The 19,654-nt window shown below is 34.7% G+C and overlaps 1 protein-coding gene across 1 annotated transcript in view; it reads right to left on the reverse strand.

Annotated features, from left to right (window-relative positions):
* Positions 1-19,654, reverse strand: part of DCDC1 (doublecortin domain containing 1) — a 426,036-nt gene that overhangs the window by 376,681 nt on the left and 29,701 nt on the right. The window contains exons 4-6 of the mRNA XM_034645816.1: positions 10,257-10,526; positions 8,881-9,037; positions 8,251-8,413 (exon numbers count right to left, since the gene is read on the reverse strand). Of these exons, the coding sequence (XP_034501707.1) occupies positions 8,251-8,413; positions 8,881-9,037; positions 10,257-10,526 (590 nt within the window). The remainder of the gene's footprint in view (positions 1-8,250; positions 8,414-8,880; positions 9,038-10,256; positions 10,527-19,654) is intronic.

Consider the following 19,654-nt stretch of genomic DNA (forward strand, 5'->3'; position numbering starts at 1 on the left):
CTTGGAGTTCCCCTTTGGAGAGTTCTTGAACCTCTACCTTGTTGACAGTAGAAGCAAAGTCTCAGTTCCTACACACCAGACTGCCAAAGAAGGGGTCCTAGTCTCACCTCATCTTTAAATTTGCTAGTCACAGCTAGTGGGTTCCAAAGCAGTCACAATCAGACCAGTCTCTGCCTTCCTCTCCCCAGGCACTTTTCTCTAATAAGTTAAGAGACCACCAGGAGAGTGGTGGAGGTTGCACTCCAGTGAAGTTCTAAAGTTCTAAGGCTCAATATAATACCTCCCCAAAGGGCCATAACCCATATGCTTGGTAGTTGCCAAGTCCCCTTGACTATACATACATTTACTCTCCTGTAGCACTCAGAAAATGTTATGCCCCAACCATAGGTTCTATTTTATTTTGAAGAATCCACATCTTATTTTATTTTCACAGTTTTATTTATAACTGAATCATGAAAAAGATAAAGCACTTTCTAGCCTGCTTCTATGTTAGAAGGTCTACCTATAATATCATTATATTTTCTCAGTTTACTTAAAAAAAGCCAATGCCTGTCATAAAATTAAATAAATCTGGGTGCTCCCACATTGTAATTTTCCATTTTGCATGTGCCAGACAAAAGAATACTACCTTCTATCACCAAAATAAAAGCAGCACATTTGCAACTTCAAATCCTTGAGCTTATTAAAAAAATCTTATTTTTAAAAATTCATTCTCTTGTAGTTGGGCAATAAACTTGAAAATAGTTTAATGCTCTGATTGTCAAGTAGGTATAGATAATGACATTAAATATGAACAAGCACATCATTTCATGGGTGCAAGATAAGTTTATAAAATATAAATGCTCTGACAGTAAGAAAACATACTGCTATACTCAATTATATCATCTGTTCAAAATACAATTGCTTCTATGTTTGGTAAATAGAATAATCCAGGTCACATTCCTGTGTTCAACTGAGTTTCTAGTCCCTCCCTTTTCTCTAAATACTTGTGTTGTTTCTGCATGTTCTTAAGTGTCATCATGTATTGCTATAGGCATGATGGCTATATTTAACTAATAATGACAGTGGCTGTCATTAGATTTTAACTCAGTAACACTAGTCTGACATATCATTTGAAGTATGTCTTCAATTTAAATTTGATTAAAATTACAAACATCCCATCTATCGTGCCAATCAAAATGTTGTCACCCTTTCCCTGAACTTTTCTATGAACTTTCTTGAAATAAGTTATGGCAGCTTAAAGTGAAGGCTAGCCTTGGGTCATAAACGTATTTTAAAATATGACTCTTGGAATAGAGCAGAGCAAGGCCACTTGGGGCTCCTTTTAAAAAAGGACTTGAGTTTGACTTACACCCTGAACAAATTCTCAAGGCAAAAAGCACAATATTGTGAGAGTTCAAAGGCTCTAACTCAGAGTCCCATATCACGCTATGTACACCAGTGCTCAGCAGGGATTTTAATTTGGTTGTGTGTATTTTAAGATCTCAGACCTAGCAAATACCTTTGGTGGTAAAATCAGGGACTTGTGACAACCTGCATGAAAAGCTGGTAGAAATGCGTCTAACAAGAGATAGAGCAAAAGAAGGAAAATAAATGATTACATGGAAATACAATGTTTTAGACACCTATTATATATGGTAGGCTTTTACATATATCATTTTATGTACTGCTCATAACTCTGTGAGGTGTCTACTATTGGGTTCAATTTATGAATAAGAAAACTGAGGCTTAGAGAGGTTAAGTGACTTGACCAGACTCACACTGTAGCTTCCTTCCCTGGCAGTAATGAAGAAAGCAGATATAAATGTTTTTGTTGTTGTTTTCCTGAACCTAGCTAACTATTCTGGGGAAGGAGGAATGCACACAAGATTCTGATTAATAATAGCCTTGGGATTTTAATAGCAATTAGAATCTTAGTTATGTTTAAGAAATGCTATTCCCAGTGTTCTGTTCAGTCTAGACATTTACATTTAATTTTCAAATAATTTATCTTTTTTTAGGAACAAAGACAATATCCAAGAATCCTTTGAGATATAATTACCTCAATTTTACAGGTAAGGTCACTGAAGCACAGACCAATCCACTCAAGGTCGTATAAAACTAGAATCTTGCAAGATCATCTGACTTCAAGTCTAGTGTTCTTGCCACTAAATAATAATGCATTTCTCAAGTCTTTCCTAATAGATGTCTGAAAGCTTCAAAGACTAATGGTCTAAAAGGTAAACCCCTGAAAGAGTACCTGCCTAAAAGATTTGATTTAGAGTTTGCTACAAATGCCTGTTTCATTTGACAAATTATCTCCTTTTGTTTCCACGACATTATTTGTTCTTATGATACCACCCTTTTGATTTCCTTTATAACACCACTGTCAATAAATACCTTGTTTACTTCTTTATATATTTATTGTCTTTCTCCTTCTACCTCATTAAGCTCCATGAGACCTTGCTCTTGTTCATGCCATAATCTTAAGATTGGAGCAATGCCTGGTACACTATAGGGACTCAATAAATATTATGATTAAATGAATGAATGGTTTTTCTTTAACTATTCCTCTGCCTCTTTAGATGGAGAACTACATTTTTTTTTTTACCTCTCATATACTCTCTCAGCTCTAGCAAGGAAGATATTCTCTCTGTCTACTTTTACCCATGTAGCAAACAACTCAAGGTGATAAAGACAGTATTTGTAACACTTCTGAGTTAATACTCTATGAGAATTAAAATTTACCTGGTTTCTTTGCAGCTACAACAGAAAGACCTTAACCAAACTCCCTAAGGTCAGATGTAATTCCATAAATAGAATTTTTGGATTCAAAGTGTTAACACAGTGCTTATATCCTAATAATGCATGAATCATATATTAAGTAATGCATAGCAAGGTTTAGGGTAGCAGCCCATCATCAAACATAGTACTTTTCGATAAAATAATTGATTAGTTATACTAAGTAAGGTTCTGCTACCATATGAGTTGAAAAAAATGTTTATCTTCAATTTTCGATTTTGGAATTGCATGTAAGAGATTATGGAGTTGTAGCACTAACTTAGCAATTCTGAGTAGTAAATACAATACACTTAAAGCATAGAACTCAGGTGTGACATGCAGAAAGTATCCAAATTATCAGGACAGTTATAGGTTTGCAGGTCCCTTCACTGAACAAGTGTAGCCTCTCTATATATATATGCAATTCAACAATTCATGAATATGTCAAGGATTTAGATGATTCTCAATTATTTTGTAATTTACAGTATAAAGAGATGCTGCCACATGCATGCTCTTGATTTTCTTATTAGCTAAGGACAGTTTTTGGAGGGTCCACCACTTGCAACATCCTTTAAATCTACTCTTTATATACTAAAGATACTCTACATACTTATTTACAGGTTTTAAACATTTGTGATAGGGAAATAAATAAAATATATGCCTAAGTTTTATCCTCACTTGTAAAAATAGATAAAAGAATCGGTGCTGGGACTCCTAAATGGCTCAGTCAGTTAAGCACCCAACTCTTGATTTCAGCTCAGGTCATGATCTCAGAGTTGTGAGATTGAGTCCTGCATTGTTGTTTGATGCAACTTCAAAATGCTTGGGATTCTTTCTCCCTTTCCCTCTGCCTTTTCCTCCCTACCCCACCCCCCTGCAAAGAATCACGTGCTATTTCAGAAGAAAGTGAGTTTTTATCATCTAATATCATATTCTTGTTTTTGAATATATGCAGCTAAGTGGGAGATAAAATGGACTGACAAATAATCTTGCCTAACATAAATACTATTAAAACAATACAATAACAAGGAATTTGGGAAAACCCACCCTAATTCCTATAGTAGTTGCTCAAATTAAGTAATGCTCACCCCATAGGTGATCATCACAAAGCCCAATATTAGCTTTAGTGGACTAAAGCAGTCCTCGATATAGTCAGAACTATAGCATTGTCTTGAGATCTAGCAGCAGGAATAGCAAGATGTGATTTGAGGTGGGTAGTGGGTTATTTCTTGAAACTTGTGCTTTTAACACAGCCATTTAAAAATCAACAAATTCAGGAGACACATAATGGAACAAAATATAATGCATGAATCCAGGTTCATTAAACTAATGCATTTTTTGAAAAACAAAATATGACAGAACATTTCATTATTGACGCAGATAGGAGAAAAAGTGTTATGCTGCTATTTAGAATGTGTCTTGTGTGTCGTGGAATTGAAATATTTCCAAATCATCAATAATTAAAATGATGAGAATCCATCATTTCACTGACATTTACTTCTACATGAAAAGATGGCCTATTTTAAATGTGCTCACACATATTCTTGTCAATCACAAGCTGTCACAGCAAATTATTTCATTTTGTAGATCACATGGCAGTTAGCAGAAAATCTCTAGGTTTAAATTTAGATCTTAGGTGTAGTATCAAGAACACCTTTCGTGGATGTTTTTTTCTGTGACTACATCTTCGCAATACAGTATATTAAAGATGTAAAATCTTATTCATAGTACTCAGTTTCACTTCTGGTTAACAAAACTCAGGACTGAAATGAATCACTGTAAATGACAGCTCTAAAAGCCAAAAAGAATAGAATATACAGAAAAGAACGAAAATATAAAACTAAAAAAATTTTTAAACAATCAGAACTCCATACAATAGAATTTGGACCTAATGAGTTAGGTCCAAACAGTTTTTTTCTCTCATCTTCTTTAAGACATTTAAGCAATTGCAGGGCATATCTTATGCTAGGTTGGCACTGCCTATAGCTTCTAGCAGTTATAAAGGAGCTGACCTCTTATAAACCCCATGAATCTGAGGTAAGAATTTTCACTGTGCCACCATTAAAGAAGATTCAGGAAATGGTGAATAAAACTTAAAGTGCATGCCCAAGGATCTGAAAACTTTTAAAATGCCTCTTCAAACAATTCATTAACTACTTCTTTACAATTCTAGCAGAATCATTAATAGATTTCAGAATCTTCAAATGCCAGAATTATATGACCTAATCAGACCGTTCATCTTCATCAACAGTCTTTATAAAAAAGATTCTATTTTTCCCATACATAATCTTCTGCTTAGGCATTTAACTTCAAAATGTAAGAATTATTCTAATACTGCATTTCAACAGGGAATGCTTCGTGTCAGTCTTGACCTTGGCTTGACCTCTATAAGAAAGCTTTGTGTTTCGAGGTATGTAATGAATAGCTCTCTGGCTTTCTATTAAATCCAGTGGCACTGACTGTCAACAGTGGTCCTCAAAAGGGGTAGTAAAGTAGTTAAAAATCAGAAATGTTCCTTAGGTCCTTTTGTACCCTAGTAAATCTGGAAGTAGTTCTGAGGCAATTTTCACTACCTACACTGCTTTTCCAAAGAATAAGAAAACAATGAAGTATGAAAATATAATTGCCAAAATATACATAGACTTATTTGGCCTTCCTGTAGCAGATATAATGTAAATTTTCCTTTGGAGGACCCATTGGATTTACATTGTTAAATAGGGTTCTCAGTTTTAAGGATTTATAATTCATTTACTAAGTTTAAGCTCCTGAAGACCAGGACTTCTATCCCTAAGCCAGGACTGCATACATAGTAGATACTTAATAAAAGACTTTTTGGTTTACATTTAGATTGAATTGAATTAAACTGAATTTAATATCAGAGATGAAGGAATAATGACAAAAAAGAAGTTAGACTATAAGCCCCTTTTTTCATCTCTGAACTGGCCTAGTACCTGGCACATAGTAGGCTCTCAATGAACGTTTGCTGAACAAATGAAAATCTTTATATTAAAGTAATGACCAATTACTTACTCTAATGCCTGTTGCTTAATTGCAGATAAAATATTCATGTAGAAAGATACAATAGTAACACCCAATTCTGCCAGCTGTTTCCCCCTTATTTACCTTTAGAATGCCTCCTTACTGTAAATTTATCTACCATCTTCGAAGCTATTCATACATGTCTTCTTTTTATGGTATACTCAGAGTAAATTGGCAAATTACTGATTATCTATAAAACACATGCAAGAAAGGTAATTTTAATCTGATCTGAAAAGGTACATGTGAATATGTGGGATATATATATATATATATATATATATATGAAATTATATATATATCTAATTTCCCCACACTTCTCTTAAAATATTTAATATATATATGAATATATATATATGAAATTATATATGTATATATATGAAATTTCCCCACACTTCTCTCAAAATATTTAATTCAAGTTAAAGACTATACTATGTATAGATAATATTTATTTACATTTATATTCTTAAGGTTCTCGAAGAAACCAAATATCAGTCTTTAGGCTTACAGGCTTAACTTAGACAAGTGACTTTTTCCCCATTATACTTATCCTAGGTCTTTTGAATGGACATGTGATATGCTAGTCTGTGTCCAAGCTCACCTACAATTTCTTTTCTCAAAAGACAAGGCACATCTGCCACCTGCTCTACTCTGTGTCCCAGCAACAACTGTCGAGCAGCATAAAGATTGATTATCAGTCAAAAACCATTGCACAACACCAGGTTTTGGTGGGTTAAGCTTGCTGATCCAGCAAGAGATGGTGTGAAATTTTCGGGAGTGTGTGCCAACATTTTGGTGCTAAAAGAACAGCAGTGCATGTCACAGTGAAACACAGCCAAAGATATGCAGACAAAGCAGAGAAGTTTTTTGTTCTGGACTTGGTTTTAAAAAGGATAAAACAGAAAACAAAAAGTAGGAGGAAATTAGTTTGTATATTTAAAAATCATCCACCAAGCTAGTCATGTGTGTAACACTGTTATTTTAGAGATGCATGTCCAGAAAAATTTCTAGGAAGTTAACTATAAATAATTTTATACATCTCTTCTACAATACCATTATCATATGAAAGGCAAGTATTTCTTATTAATAAAAATAATCAAGGATCTTAAGGAAGCATTCATTACACATACATTTAAATATAAAATAGTCACAGAAACATTTACCCACAAAGACACATGTGCTTATAGAAGATGATTAATACAAATGATTCAATGAATACAAAATAAAAGCAGCCATAGTTTAAAGTTACATAAAGATTTGAAAAATATATGAGTCTATACTCTTACATAGGTAATTTTTGGTGAGTATTGTAGCAACAAGTTTCCTTACCTTGAACCAAATTACCTTGAACTTTCTACTGAATTCAGGAAATTATTTCCTGATGATCACGTATTTTCAAAGAGATAGAAATGCTACTATCATCTTATATAATAACATTAATAGAGGAAGAATTTTCATCACCTAATCTGTAATGAACTCCAGAATTACTTATCTTCCACTTATGCAATTACTGTCTAGACTTGTCCTTGGTTCACCAGCTTTGTAGCAGTTGCAGAAAAAAAATACTTCTAATAAGGTATTAAAAGTATAGGGGAATACAGCAGTTAGATACACTGAATTTTTATGCCAAAGTTCTTATGTCATTTAAATGTGATTACCATATATAGCACTTGATAACAGACTATGGTATGACATGCTTGTAAGAATAGTACTTTTATTTCATTCTTAAAATGCATTCTTTCCTACTGAAGAAAGAAAAATGTTTGTTTTATTTTAGAAAATCACATTTCTGAAATGTTATAAACAAAGGACTTTTAAAAGAAAGACCTTACCAGCAACTATGTCTAAAATACATATGTTTATATTTTGTGTATATAGTATTATCTATACATATAAATATAAATTACATACACACACACACACTTCAAGGTTTAAAAAGTCAAGCTGCAGCATTTACTTTATGAAAAATTTTGTTAGGAAAATCACATGTATGTAAGAATTATATGTTCATTCTGACCACATTTTCATAGTTATGTTAATGCTTTCTGAAAAAGACCAAGAGTGTAAATGAATAAATGCTACTTGAAGCTTTGAACTATTTTCTGAGAGAATAAATCTAATGAATTATGTCTGTTGGGTGTCAAAGAAACTAAACAGTAAATTCAATAATCTCTGATTTAATTTATTATATTTTCACCATTTAACCTCCTGCAGGCTCCCTAATGTCTATTCAGATCTATATTAAATTAAGCACCAATGCTAATGAAGGGCAATAAACGTGGCTGTCAGTGGATTTTTCTTTCATTAAGCACATTATCCTCTTACTGAGCTGTAAATGCGTAAACATTAGTTTTGTTAAACCATGCAAAAAAGACAGGATGAAAATCATTTTTTAATTGCACCCCTTAAGCAATTTACTGTGGGTGGGGGTAGGTATTTTTTTTTCTTTTTTACCTTTAATTTTTTTGAATGGTTCTAAAAAGGGCTCTCCTGTTGAAACATAAACGTCGGCTTCACGGGGTATATCTTCAGGTTTGAGGGCTTCACTGCCGTCTGCCAAGAACACTCGTCGTGCGGCCATGTTCAGATTCAGCTTTTCTGTGCACTCCTCCAGCAACTAGAAGAAAGCAAGCAAGAGGTAAGAGAAAGTGATTTAGGACAAAGAAAGCAACACATTGCCATGAAACAAAAGGTGCTAACAATGAAAACAGACACCCATTGAGTCACTGGCCAAGTTAAGTAACTCAAGTAACTCCACCAATATATTTTCTAGCACTTGAAAATAAAAAATAAAAGGTAAAACACTCAGACTATTTAATGATTGTCTAATTTTAGTCCTTGCTCTGTCAGTTTAACAACTCCACAAGATAAAAAGCTAGTATCTGTTTAATTCAATAAACCATTTATATATTCATAAAAAAGAAAGGAATAAAAAACCTGTGAGATCTATGTATATATAAGCAATTTGCAGATTCATTACTAAAAAGAAAATTTTAACACAATAAATATCATCTTTTTCATTTCTTAAATTATAAAAGGGTAAGGGAAGAAATAAAGCACTGAAAACTTTTGAACACTATTTACCAAGGTGATGGTTGGTACTGTAACTTTGGCAAAGACTGTTCTAGATCCATTTTTGTAAGCTGTTACTGTAATCACTCTGGGATGACGTTTGTGTCTTTGATACAATCTATGCCAATTCTGGGCTGGCTGAAATTTTAAAGAAGAGAACTCTGCAACTCTGAAGAAAAAAAACCCACAAAATTGGTGCATGTTAATTAGTAAAATCATTTAAATAAATATTATCCTAGACATTTTTTATAGATATAAGCCCTAATGATTGTTCCCAAGCATTCCTCAAATAAACTTTTTATAGGCTAAGATTGTCCATATCTACTTAAATATTTTTAAAAATTTAACACAGGATAAGTGTTATAACTGTTCATGTAAAACACCTATCTTAGAATAAATGATTTTTATCAATTAACTTACAAAACACCACAACACTCATTTAAAAAAAATTATATGCATACAAGCTATGTTCTGTGAGAAAACAAAAAACAGTAACATAGTCCTAACATCACGGAATAGTAAATGGCTAAGATCTTCCCTTAAGTTTTTATGTTTACAAAAGTTCTTTGATTTTTAAAAAAGATTTGAAATTCTAATAGCTTCTTACTCTAAGTTTCTTATTCTAAAGTTAGTTGTAACTGCATTCATCTCAAATTTGTTTGGAGGTAGAAAGGGAAGATTTCTAAGTTTTGTCTTCATTCAAAATCAGTTTCGATTCTTATTATTTTCTCAGCAAAAGTAGAGGCAAATGACTAGCATGCTGTATTTTTTATTTCAAAGTTCTCTAACTAACCCTGTTAATTCTTAATGCCACAGAAGCCAAGTAAACACTTTGAAATAAGAATTTTAGGTAAATTAAAATCACAATACACCCACCTAATCAAACATATGAAAATAATGGGAATATCAGTTTCTTGGTTTGATTTTTGCTTTTGACAACATTTTCTTCTATCCATAAATTCTTAGGTTAACAGTTTATGATAACAATCTTGATGTGAAAATATATACACAAAATTGTTTTATAAGTTCATTTCAATTTGATTTTATTACAAAATATTGATTAAATATCAAAAGCATGCATTTCTATTTTAAATAAATATCTGGTAAACATATTTTGTAGTTCTAGCCTGATTTGCCTTCAAGCATTTTTTTCTGAGTTTCATATTATCCACACTGAAGTGTACCTCATGTTTTCCACAAGTGTAATTAGCAACATTCTACTCAGGTGCTTTCAAAGAAAAAAAAATAAACAAAACAAAAACAGAAACAAAACCCTGGAGATGTGTTACATTTTAATGTCTGAAATAGTCAATTGAATCATTATAAATTCTGCTCAAAGGAAGAAGCTTCAGCAGCCGGTTAAAAGAACAGAGAACAGCTTTGATTACCTCAGTTGACCCACTGGAGCACTGACAGGTCTGTTTCTCTTGGATGCTGATATAAAACAAGAATTGTTTTTACTGTTTGATTTGTAGCTATATGGGTCTGATATTTCATCATGGCTATGATCTGATGCTGTTTGATGTGTGGAGCAATCTTGAAGTCCTGACCCTTCTGATACTGCCGCTGAATGCAAAAGTCTGTTGGGGCCAAACTGAGGCAGCAAATAATCTTCAGTAGTTTTAATAACTGCTTTTGCCTGGGATGACATAAACTCTCTGAAAGAAACAATCCATGGAAGAATACAGTGAATTGATTTTTAATTACTTATTAACAACTACCCCATAACTGGTTGTGTGCTATATGCTAGACAAAATACTATCCACTTAGCCATTATTTTGGTTAATCCTTACAACATCCCTGGGAAGTGGGTACTATTTGTATCCCCATTTTACAGATTTAAGAAATTGTGGTTCAGAGAGGCCAATTAACTTGCCAAAGCTCACATAATCAGTAAGCTGACAGGGTGGGAAACTGAACCTAAGCCTGTACTAAAATAAAGCCCACATTCATAATCATTAAATTGAATTGCTTTACTCTATTAAAGAAGAAACCCTGTGTAATGCTTGAAACAATGTAAGTAAAATTTTTAAATTCTTAGGCTCATTTATTAAAAACTAGCACTATGCTCAGTATCAGTAAATATAAAAGTTAAAGAGATGTGGCTTCTACCCTCAATAAAACTGCAAACTATCTCTTAATAAAGAGAGAATATATGTTAAGTAAGCCACTTAGAACTACAGGTACATATTAACTATAAATACAAAACAAATTCCTTGAGGGAAACTTACATTGTTTGGAATAAAGTTGATAAAGGCTTCACAGCAGACTGGGATTAGGGTGACCAACTCATCCTGGTTTGCTCAGGACTGCCCTGGCTTTGGCATTGAAAGTCACACACCCCTGGAACATCCTCAGTCCCTCAGTCTCAGACAAATTGGGATGGCTGATCACCCTACCTGGTAGTTAAGCTGGAGGAGTAGCATTTAGATGAACTAAGATGTTTGAACAGGGGACCATATGACCTGTGACAATATGTAAATCTAGGTAAATACCAAGTTAGGAAGCTGGAATATATAATTTGCTGCTATGATAAAATAAAACAAGCTTTAACATATTTAAGAATGTTGAGCTATGTGATGATTAGGCATAGAGGATAATAATCTTCCATGTATTATTTAGGTATCCCATGTATTTGTATTTTTATACAAACCAAATCTGCTTCTGTCCAATTTACTAGTTCCTCAATAGTTCTTATACATAATGTAATATAACCCCACCCACCCATGCAATTATAAAACAGCATATGCTTAGCATGGAAAGCTTGGCACATACAGCCCCTCCCCCCAATTTTTCTGCTCCACCAATGTCATTGTAGTCACAAATATTTCTTCTGGCCTGTCTTCTCTATGTTCACAAATGTGTAAAATGGTTGATTATATTTTCTGAAAGAATGGAAGGCAATCACGTGCCACAGGGAAAACTGGTGTGGGTGTGTGGATGAGAGTTGACACAGTGGCTCAATAAAGCTAAATAAAGCCCTGGGATCCAAGCAGTTGTATATGTTGTTATCACATGTTTCTATCCAAGTCTGTCCTGAATTGTCCATAGCTCTAGGGAGAGGAGTGGTCTTTCTTTCACTCTGAGGATCTACCCACGTTCAGAACTTTGGCAAACAGCCTTCAGAATTGATCATTGGACTTTAGCTCTGGCAGAGGCGTGACCTCCCTTCAGACCACCTCAGCTACCTCGGATTTTGACAACAATGGTGAGTGATGGCATGTGGCAGCGGTCATCTTTCAGTGGCAGTGTTTCTGCAGCAACAGCAATGGAACTGCAAATGGTCACCAATCTCTTCAACTTAGGGGAAAAGCAGGAAACAGGTAGGAAAGATTTGCAGATCTCATGAACAGTTCCCAGTGCCCATAAAGAGTCACTTGGAAAGCAAATTCTCATGTAAAGAAATAAAAGGAATTCTCTACATAATGCAGATTGGGTGTTGTTTTTTTTTTTAAGATTTTATTTATTTATTTATTTTTAATTTTTTTTTTAAAGATTTTATTTATTTGAGAGAGAAAGAGAGAGCACGTGGGTGCGCGCATGAGTGGGGGAGGGGCAGAGAGAGAAGCAGGCTCCCCTGCGGAGCAGGAAGCCAGACACCGGCTGGATCCCAGGACCCTAGGATCATGACCTGAGCTGAAGGCAGAACACTTAACCGACTAAGCCACCAAGGTGCCCTGATTTTATTTTTTTAAAGTAATCTCTACACCCAATGTGGGGCTTGAACTCAGCCCTGAGATCAAGAGTCACACGCTCTTCTGACTGAGCAAGCGAGGTGCCCTGTGACTTTCCTTTTTAATGAACGCATTTTGTTTATTGTCAAATATTTTTATAAATACACTAACGATTTTATATAATAATCCATTATCATACCACCAGAAAGTGAAAGGTTTTTATTTTTTCTAAATTTCAAAGTTTCAGCTGTATTGATGAGAGGGCAAAAGGCAAGCTGAGGGCAACACTGGAGCTGACACCCCACAAAAATCACCCCCTTAGGGTGGGATATGTATAACATCCCTCAGGCACTAGTGATGGCCTGAGAACAAAGGCAGGGAGAAACAAATTGTCAACTGATAAAGATCTCAGTCATGCAGGACAGGAAACTCCACTATTGTTTGTAACTGTCTTAATGTTTTACTTGCAAGAAAAACACAATCTTAATAACAGCCAGACCTACAAGAAAAACACAATCTTAATAACAGCCAGACCTGCAAGAACCTATGGACTCAATTTCCTGGAGCCCTACCATCACCTTCACCTCCATAAGATAGAAAACCCTATATAATCAGTCACTTACAATCACAGTGCAGCTCTTTCTGCCCTACAGGTCCTGTCCCAGTGCTCTAATAAAAACATCTCTTCGCACCATAAACTCTTGGCACCAAGAATTCTTTCTTGACCATTTCACTCGATGACGCTGCATCATGTGTCATACCTTTAATTCAGTATCTTGCCTTTTTTTACTTAAATACTGTCTTATAACCATTTTGCAGGTTGCTATATGATCTTTACAGATTTTACTAAATTGTAAAATTTTATCAAGTAATTTGACTTACATCTTGCCTTCCTCAATCTAGTCATGTAAAAGTTATTAACTGTTTTTGTCTGCTGGCATAGCTTCCCCCTGTCTTCTGGTAAGAGCACTGGCATCCTTTAGGGAAATTCACATCCTTCTCCCTCCCAACTCCACATGATTCTGGTAGGGTTAGGACAATAAATAATATGAGATTTACCTTGTAAATGGTTAAAAGAATTAAATTAAACTAAATTATATGATTTTAGCATATTTATTTATTGTCAGCTTTTCTCTAGTAATTTATATTAAAAAGGGGGAGAAAAGGTAATTTTTCATGTGAAAATGTCACGTTTGGCCCACCATCTGTAGTCTTCAGTTTTGATTTGTTTTATCAATGTTGATGACAGGTTTGCACTAGTTCTTACACACTATTAAACTCTTCTTTCTTATAACAGTTGATGTGTTGCCTAGTCTTTGGGTGTGAGAAGATAATCACTGAACTGTTTGGCAAAGCTAACTTGTCCTACAAAGGGAATTAAACCCATACACATGGTTTGTTAAATTAATGCTGGAAATGAGGGTGTTGGGACCATTCAGCTCTAACACATTTGGGTTTCAGGTGACTGAGCTTGTTACTAGTACACACAGAAACTTAAAAAAGAAAATGAAACTACTCCAGCAAGGCACAAAGAGAATTAGAAGACCATTCATTGCTCTTCAGAATATACTAGTGACTTAAAACAACTCCTGTAGAAGTGATTATTATAATAGCATTGTATGGGAACAGATGGTGGCTACACTTGAGGTGAGCATAACATAATGTATAAACTTATCCAATCACTATGTTGTACACCTGCAACTAACATAACATTATGTGTTGACTATACACAACTTAAAAAACTAAAAAACAAGGACCCCTGTCTGGCTCAGTGACTCCTGATCCCCAGGTCATGAGTTCAAGCCCCATGCTGGGCATCAAGCTTACTTAAAAATTACAAAACAACAACAAAAACTACCATTCTAATAGAGTGCCACATTTTTTGACTCCACAACCTCATCTATCCTTCTGTGCCTAACTGCTTCCTCTTCTTACATCATTATTGCCTAACCTACCTCTGTTCCTCTCCTCACTCCTCATGGGTTCTGCTAATTCCTCTATGTGTCTCCTCATTTCTGTACCACACTACTTTCTGGAGACTCTCTATGGCTCACATTCAATGCCCCCAAAAGTTTAACTGCATCACTACCCAGTTTAGAACACCCTGTTGGATAGAATTCTTAAGCTAGGCAATCTTATAAACCACTGGCAAGCCTATGGATGGGAAAATACTCCTCAGTGGCCCAAAAACTATAGACAGGAGAGCAGGACGATAAGATGCAGAGGGCTTCGAGTATCATGGACTCTCAGATCCTTGCCCAAAGAGGAAACCATACTTGGCAGGGGACTTGCATGGCCTGTCTCCTATACCAAGATAAGCAGAGACACTGTATCGTGTGATTGGAGAGGTGGGCAAAGGAAGTAGACCTACACTAGCAGCAGTGAACCAGTGGTGCTCTTTAGCTAAATAGAACTCTAACATGTAGACTGTATTTAAGTCACCATAATTGTAGTCTCCTTATTTGTCTTTCTTTCTCTTATTCTCCTCACCTTTTTTCTTTGAAAGATCCTTTTGCCTCCTCTGCAAAAATTTCTTAGAAATCCCATGACATTCAGATTTATTAAAGTGAACTTCCTTCCACCTCTAGATTTATATACATCTTCACATAGCTATCTTATCCCCAAGTTTTTGTCTTCTAAGAATTGTACTCTATATTCACATAGTTATCTCCTTCACCAAGACAGTCTTTGCCTTTTAACTGAGAATTTTGCCTATAATCTCACAACTTGTTTTCTATTTTTCCCATGTATTCTATGTTCCTTTTCATTCCTTTCTTGTTTTCTCTCAGATTAAATAACATATTTTTTATTATTTCATTTTCCTTTCTATTAGGTTGAATGCCCTACATTATTTAACTTTACTTTTAACGGAAACACTAGATATTACAGTATGAGTCCTTGTCTTATTAAAGATTAATATAAAGTACTAATTAATTACTTTCCAGACAACGCAAGAACCTTAGAACATATCATACCCTTTTATTGCTGCTTCCTTGGGCTGGTGGTCTATACTTCCTTATTCCATTTTTCATGGATGGGTGTATCTATCTTTCATGGGTCCTGATTTTACGCAGGGAACTCAGCTCCAAAATTCTGCCTTGCATGGACTTGAGGCTTTGCATCCTTTCCTCCCTCTGCTTCTTACAAATAATAATAACATAAATTTACATTATCATTTCTTTTAAAATATAGATTTTGTTTCAACTGTTTTTTAATAAAATTTGATAAGCTGAATGTGGTTTCCTTGGACTTTGTTTTTCCCAAATGATACTGAATTTAGTTTTACACTAGGGTCATTTTTGTTTATTGGCTTATCTTTAGTCTCTATGGATTGGTGTAGGAATACCACATGGTATTTTTACATTTTACATTTAGGAAATCATCCTTTATCATAAAAAATAACCTTACTTTGTCCTCACTATTGTGGTGTAGGAATCCACATGGTATTACTACACCAATGCTTTAGGAAATCATCCTTTGTCATAAAAAATAACCTTACTTTGTCCTCACTTACTATTGAGGCTATCTACCACCTTCTGTAACCTGAGCTAATTTTATAACACATATTTTCTTTTTAACATTTCTATGTCAGTCTTATTACCTTGTCCTGGAAGTCTATGATGTGTCTCTACTATAAATCTTTCATTATACCTGTAAACAATCCACAAATATACAAATTTCAAATTGTTCCTTCTTTGGTAAGATTTCTATGCTACCCTTGTGTTTTGTTTTTAAGATTTTATTTATTGATTTAACACAGAGAGCACAAGCAGGGAGAGCTATTGGCAGAGGGAAAGGGAGAAGCAGGCTCCCTGCTCAGCAGGGAGCCCGATGCTGGGCTCGATTGTAGGACTCTGGGATCATGACCAGAGCCAAGGGTAGACACTTAACCGACTGAGCCACCCAGGTGCCACTCTCTATGCTACCCTTGTATATAGGAATGAATTACCTTCCTGTGCATTCACATTTGCCCTGGTAGATTTGATAGCTGGAATCATTATACTTCATTGATTATGTCCTCCATCTAAAATGCTAAAATGCTATCAATTCCTGTCAAATATTCCAATTCATCACTGTATTCTTTACTCTTTTACCACTGGTAAAAAGCATTTTTTTCCCCCAGCCTAAAACCTAAATTCTACTATATTAGATTGGTACAAGAATATTAATCACACTACTTGAAAGATAACTAATATCTATCTGTTATCTATCTATCTATCTATCTATCTATCTATCTATCATCTATCTATCTCAATTAGTTTCCTATTGTTGGGCAACAAATTACCACAAATTTAGTGGCTTACAACAATACCTATTTATTATTGCATGGTTTCCCTGGGTCAAGAGTCTGGGCAAAGCTTAGCAGGACCCTCTGCTCAGGATCTCACAAAACTGAAACCAAGGTGTCAGCAGGGCTATAATCTCATCTGATGCTCATAGTCTTTTTCCAAGGTTATTCAGGTTTTGTCAGAATTTTGTTCCTTATAGCTGTAGAATTCATAGTGACAATCATCTTCCTTGATGGCAATAGAAACTCACCTTTCTGACTTTTCTGTTTCTGACCTCTAAATTCTCATTTAAGAGTTGATCTGATTCAACTAGGATAATTTCCTTTTAACTCAAAGACAACTAATTCTGTACTTTAACTACAACTGCAAAAAATCTCTTTTACCTTATTATGTAACCTCATCATAGGAGTGACATCCTATCATATTCACAATCCTACCCACACTCAAGAGGAGGGAATTACACCATCTATATACACCAGGAAGTGGGATCTTGGGGGCCATGTTAAATTTCTGCTTACCACACTAGCTATATAATTATGCAGTTTTCATTATCCATTTTTTTAGACCAAATATGGATTCTGATCTTTTATTTTCTGGAAAATTTAAATACAAGTACTTAAGATTGAATTTTGTCATCATTCAGTACTGAGGATATTTAAAGAGAATCCACAGATTTTGATAACAAATCCTGAGAGGAACTAAAAAAATGCTTTGAGAAATGGCATTTTTATTAGAATAAATTACTTCCTAAAGAGTATTTTAAAGGAGGAAAGGAGGAGATATTCACTTGGATGTAAATGTTCTGGTATGTTTCCTTTAAACAACATCAGCAACATTACTTCTGAATTAGTTTATTTTCAGTTATTGGAAAACATTATTTCTTTTAGCAGTTGAATAATTCTTTAGAAATTAGGTCATAAAAAAGAACAAAACAATGTGAAGAGATGTGTCTACATATATTAAACTATGTATATTTTTAAGGATTTTATGTGTGCTTAGATGAAGATGAAATAAAACATGTCAAATTTAACCTTAAAGTAGCATGGATAAAAACTATCAGTTAATTAAATATTGTAACACTTTAGGTAAATGAATCTTTTTCAAAAAAAAAGATTTTATTTACTTATTTGAGAGCTGAGGAGAGAGAGCGAGCGCGCACACGCACGCACAAGGTCAGAGAGGGAGCAGGAAGGAGCAAAGGGAGAAGGAGAAGCAGATGCCCCGCTGAGCAGGGGAGCCCAACACGAGGCTCACTCCCAGAACCCCGAGACCATAATCTGAGTTGAAGGCAGACACTTAACCGACTGAGCCACCCAGGAGCCCTGGTAAATGAATCTTTTAAACAATTTCTTTACATGATATAATGGATATGGTTAAGTTACAGAACTACAAAGCTCAAAGGTATATTAGTAGATTAATCTCAACACTACTATACCTCGTCTACACGTCAGCTTTTTATCATAATCAAAAAGATTGTCAAGGATAGATCTTATACATTGTAGAATTTATAGCCCCCTTGATATTCTCGGCTACAATTTAATTATCCTTTACTTTTTGTAATTTTTATTAAATCTGGTTTATAATTTCTACTTCACAAGTAACAACAAAGTAAAGATCTGAGGTCCAAAAGTCTAAGAAAATATGCTCAGAGAAGAGTACAGGGGCGCCTGGGTGGCTCAGTCGTTAACCGTCTGCCTTCAGCTCAGGGCGTGATCCCGTGTTCTGGGATCGAGCCCCGCATCAGGCTCCTCCGCTGGGAGCCTGCTTCTTCCTCTCCCACTCCCCCTGCTTGTGTTCCCTCTCTTGTTGGCTGTCTCTCTCTCTGTCAAATAAATGAATAAAATCTTAAAAAAAAAAAAAAGAGAGAGGAGTACAGAAAATGATAGACCATGATAAGATTTAAGGGTATAACTCTAGTTTTGACAAGAGCAATTTTTCTTCCCATTTCTCTGCTTTAATTGCATTAGTGTGTCTTAGTGGCTTTTTATAGAAATTTGAGGAAAACTTATAAAATCATACTTGTCAATCTCCAATTCAAGGACTTCTACCAGTTGGTGCTGCTTATTGCTCCTCTGTAATATCCTTCAGCTATAATTACGCCACATTGCCTTCATTAATTCTTACCAGTCTTTTGTCAATGGGTTTCACTCAGCTGATCTATACCCATTACTGTACATCTTTCAATACGCAGGTATTTAATCAATATTAATCTAAACTCAGTGCTTACATTTTCTAGAACTCCTTCTATAATAACAATAATTGTACAGTGTAAGAGAGAAAGGTTATACAAATAGTCAACGCATATAAATTTACAATTACTAACTGTGACTAGTACCGTGAAGGAAAGTCCTGGTTACTATGAGGGAGAAATTCAGGGTTAGGGGAATAGAAGAGGCCTCAACAAAGCTGCTCAAACTGACAAGACACATGAGAGGTGTTTAACCCTACTAAATCCTAGTCATTCCTTATTCTAAATTATCCCCCCAGGTCCTGTTTGAACTGGTGTACTAGTTTGCATATTGAAATGTTTGCTTTGTGATTTGTTATGTGATTTCACATGATTTCATATCCCACTCTGCAAGGGTAAGATCTTTATTTTGTTATCTTTTACATGTCTACTAGAATTCAACCAGTGATTGATACGCAGGACTTATTCTTTGATAATTATGACATCATGCCAAAATGTGTCACAAAAATGCCACTGACAAACACAATTTTAGAAGTAAAATATAATAAAGCCAAGGCCAAGAGTTCTGTCAGGTAATATTATTTATTCAATAGTTATTCCAATGATTTTTCCTTAAAAGAATAGCTTCAGTTATA

The sequence above is a fragment of the Ailuropoda melanoleuca genome, chromosome 16, assembly GCF_002007445.2.
Source record: "Ailuropoda melanoleuca isolate Jingjing chromosome 16, ASM200744v2, whole genome shotgun sequence".
NCBI lineage: Eukaryota > Metazoa > Chordata > Mammalia > Carnivora > Ursidae > Ailuropoda > Ailuropoda melanoleuca.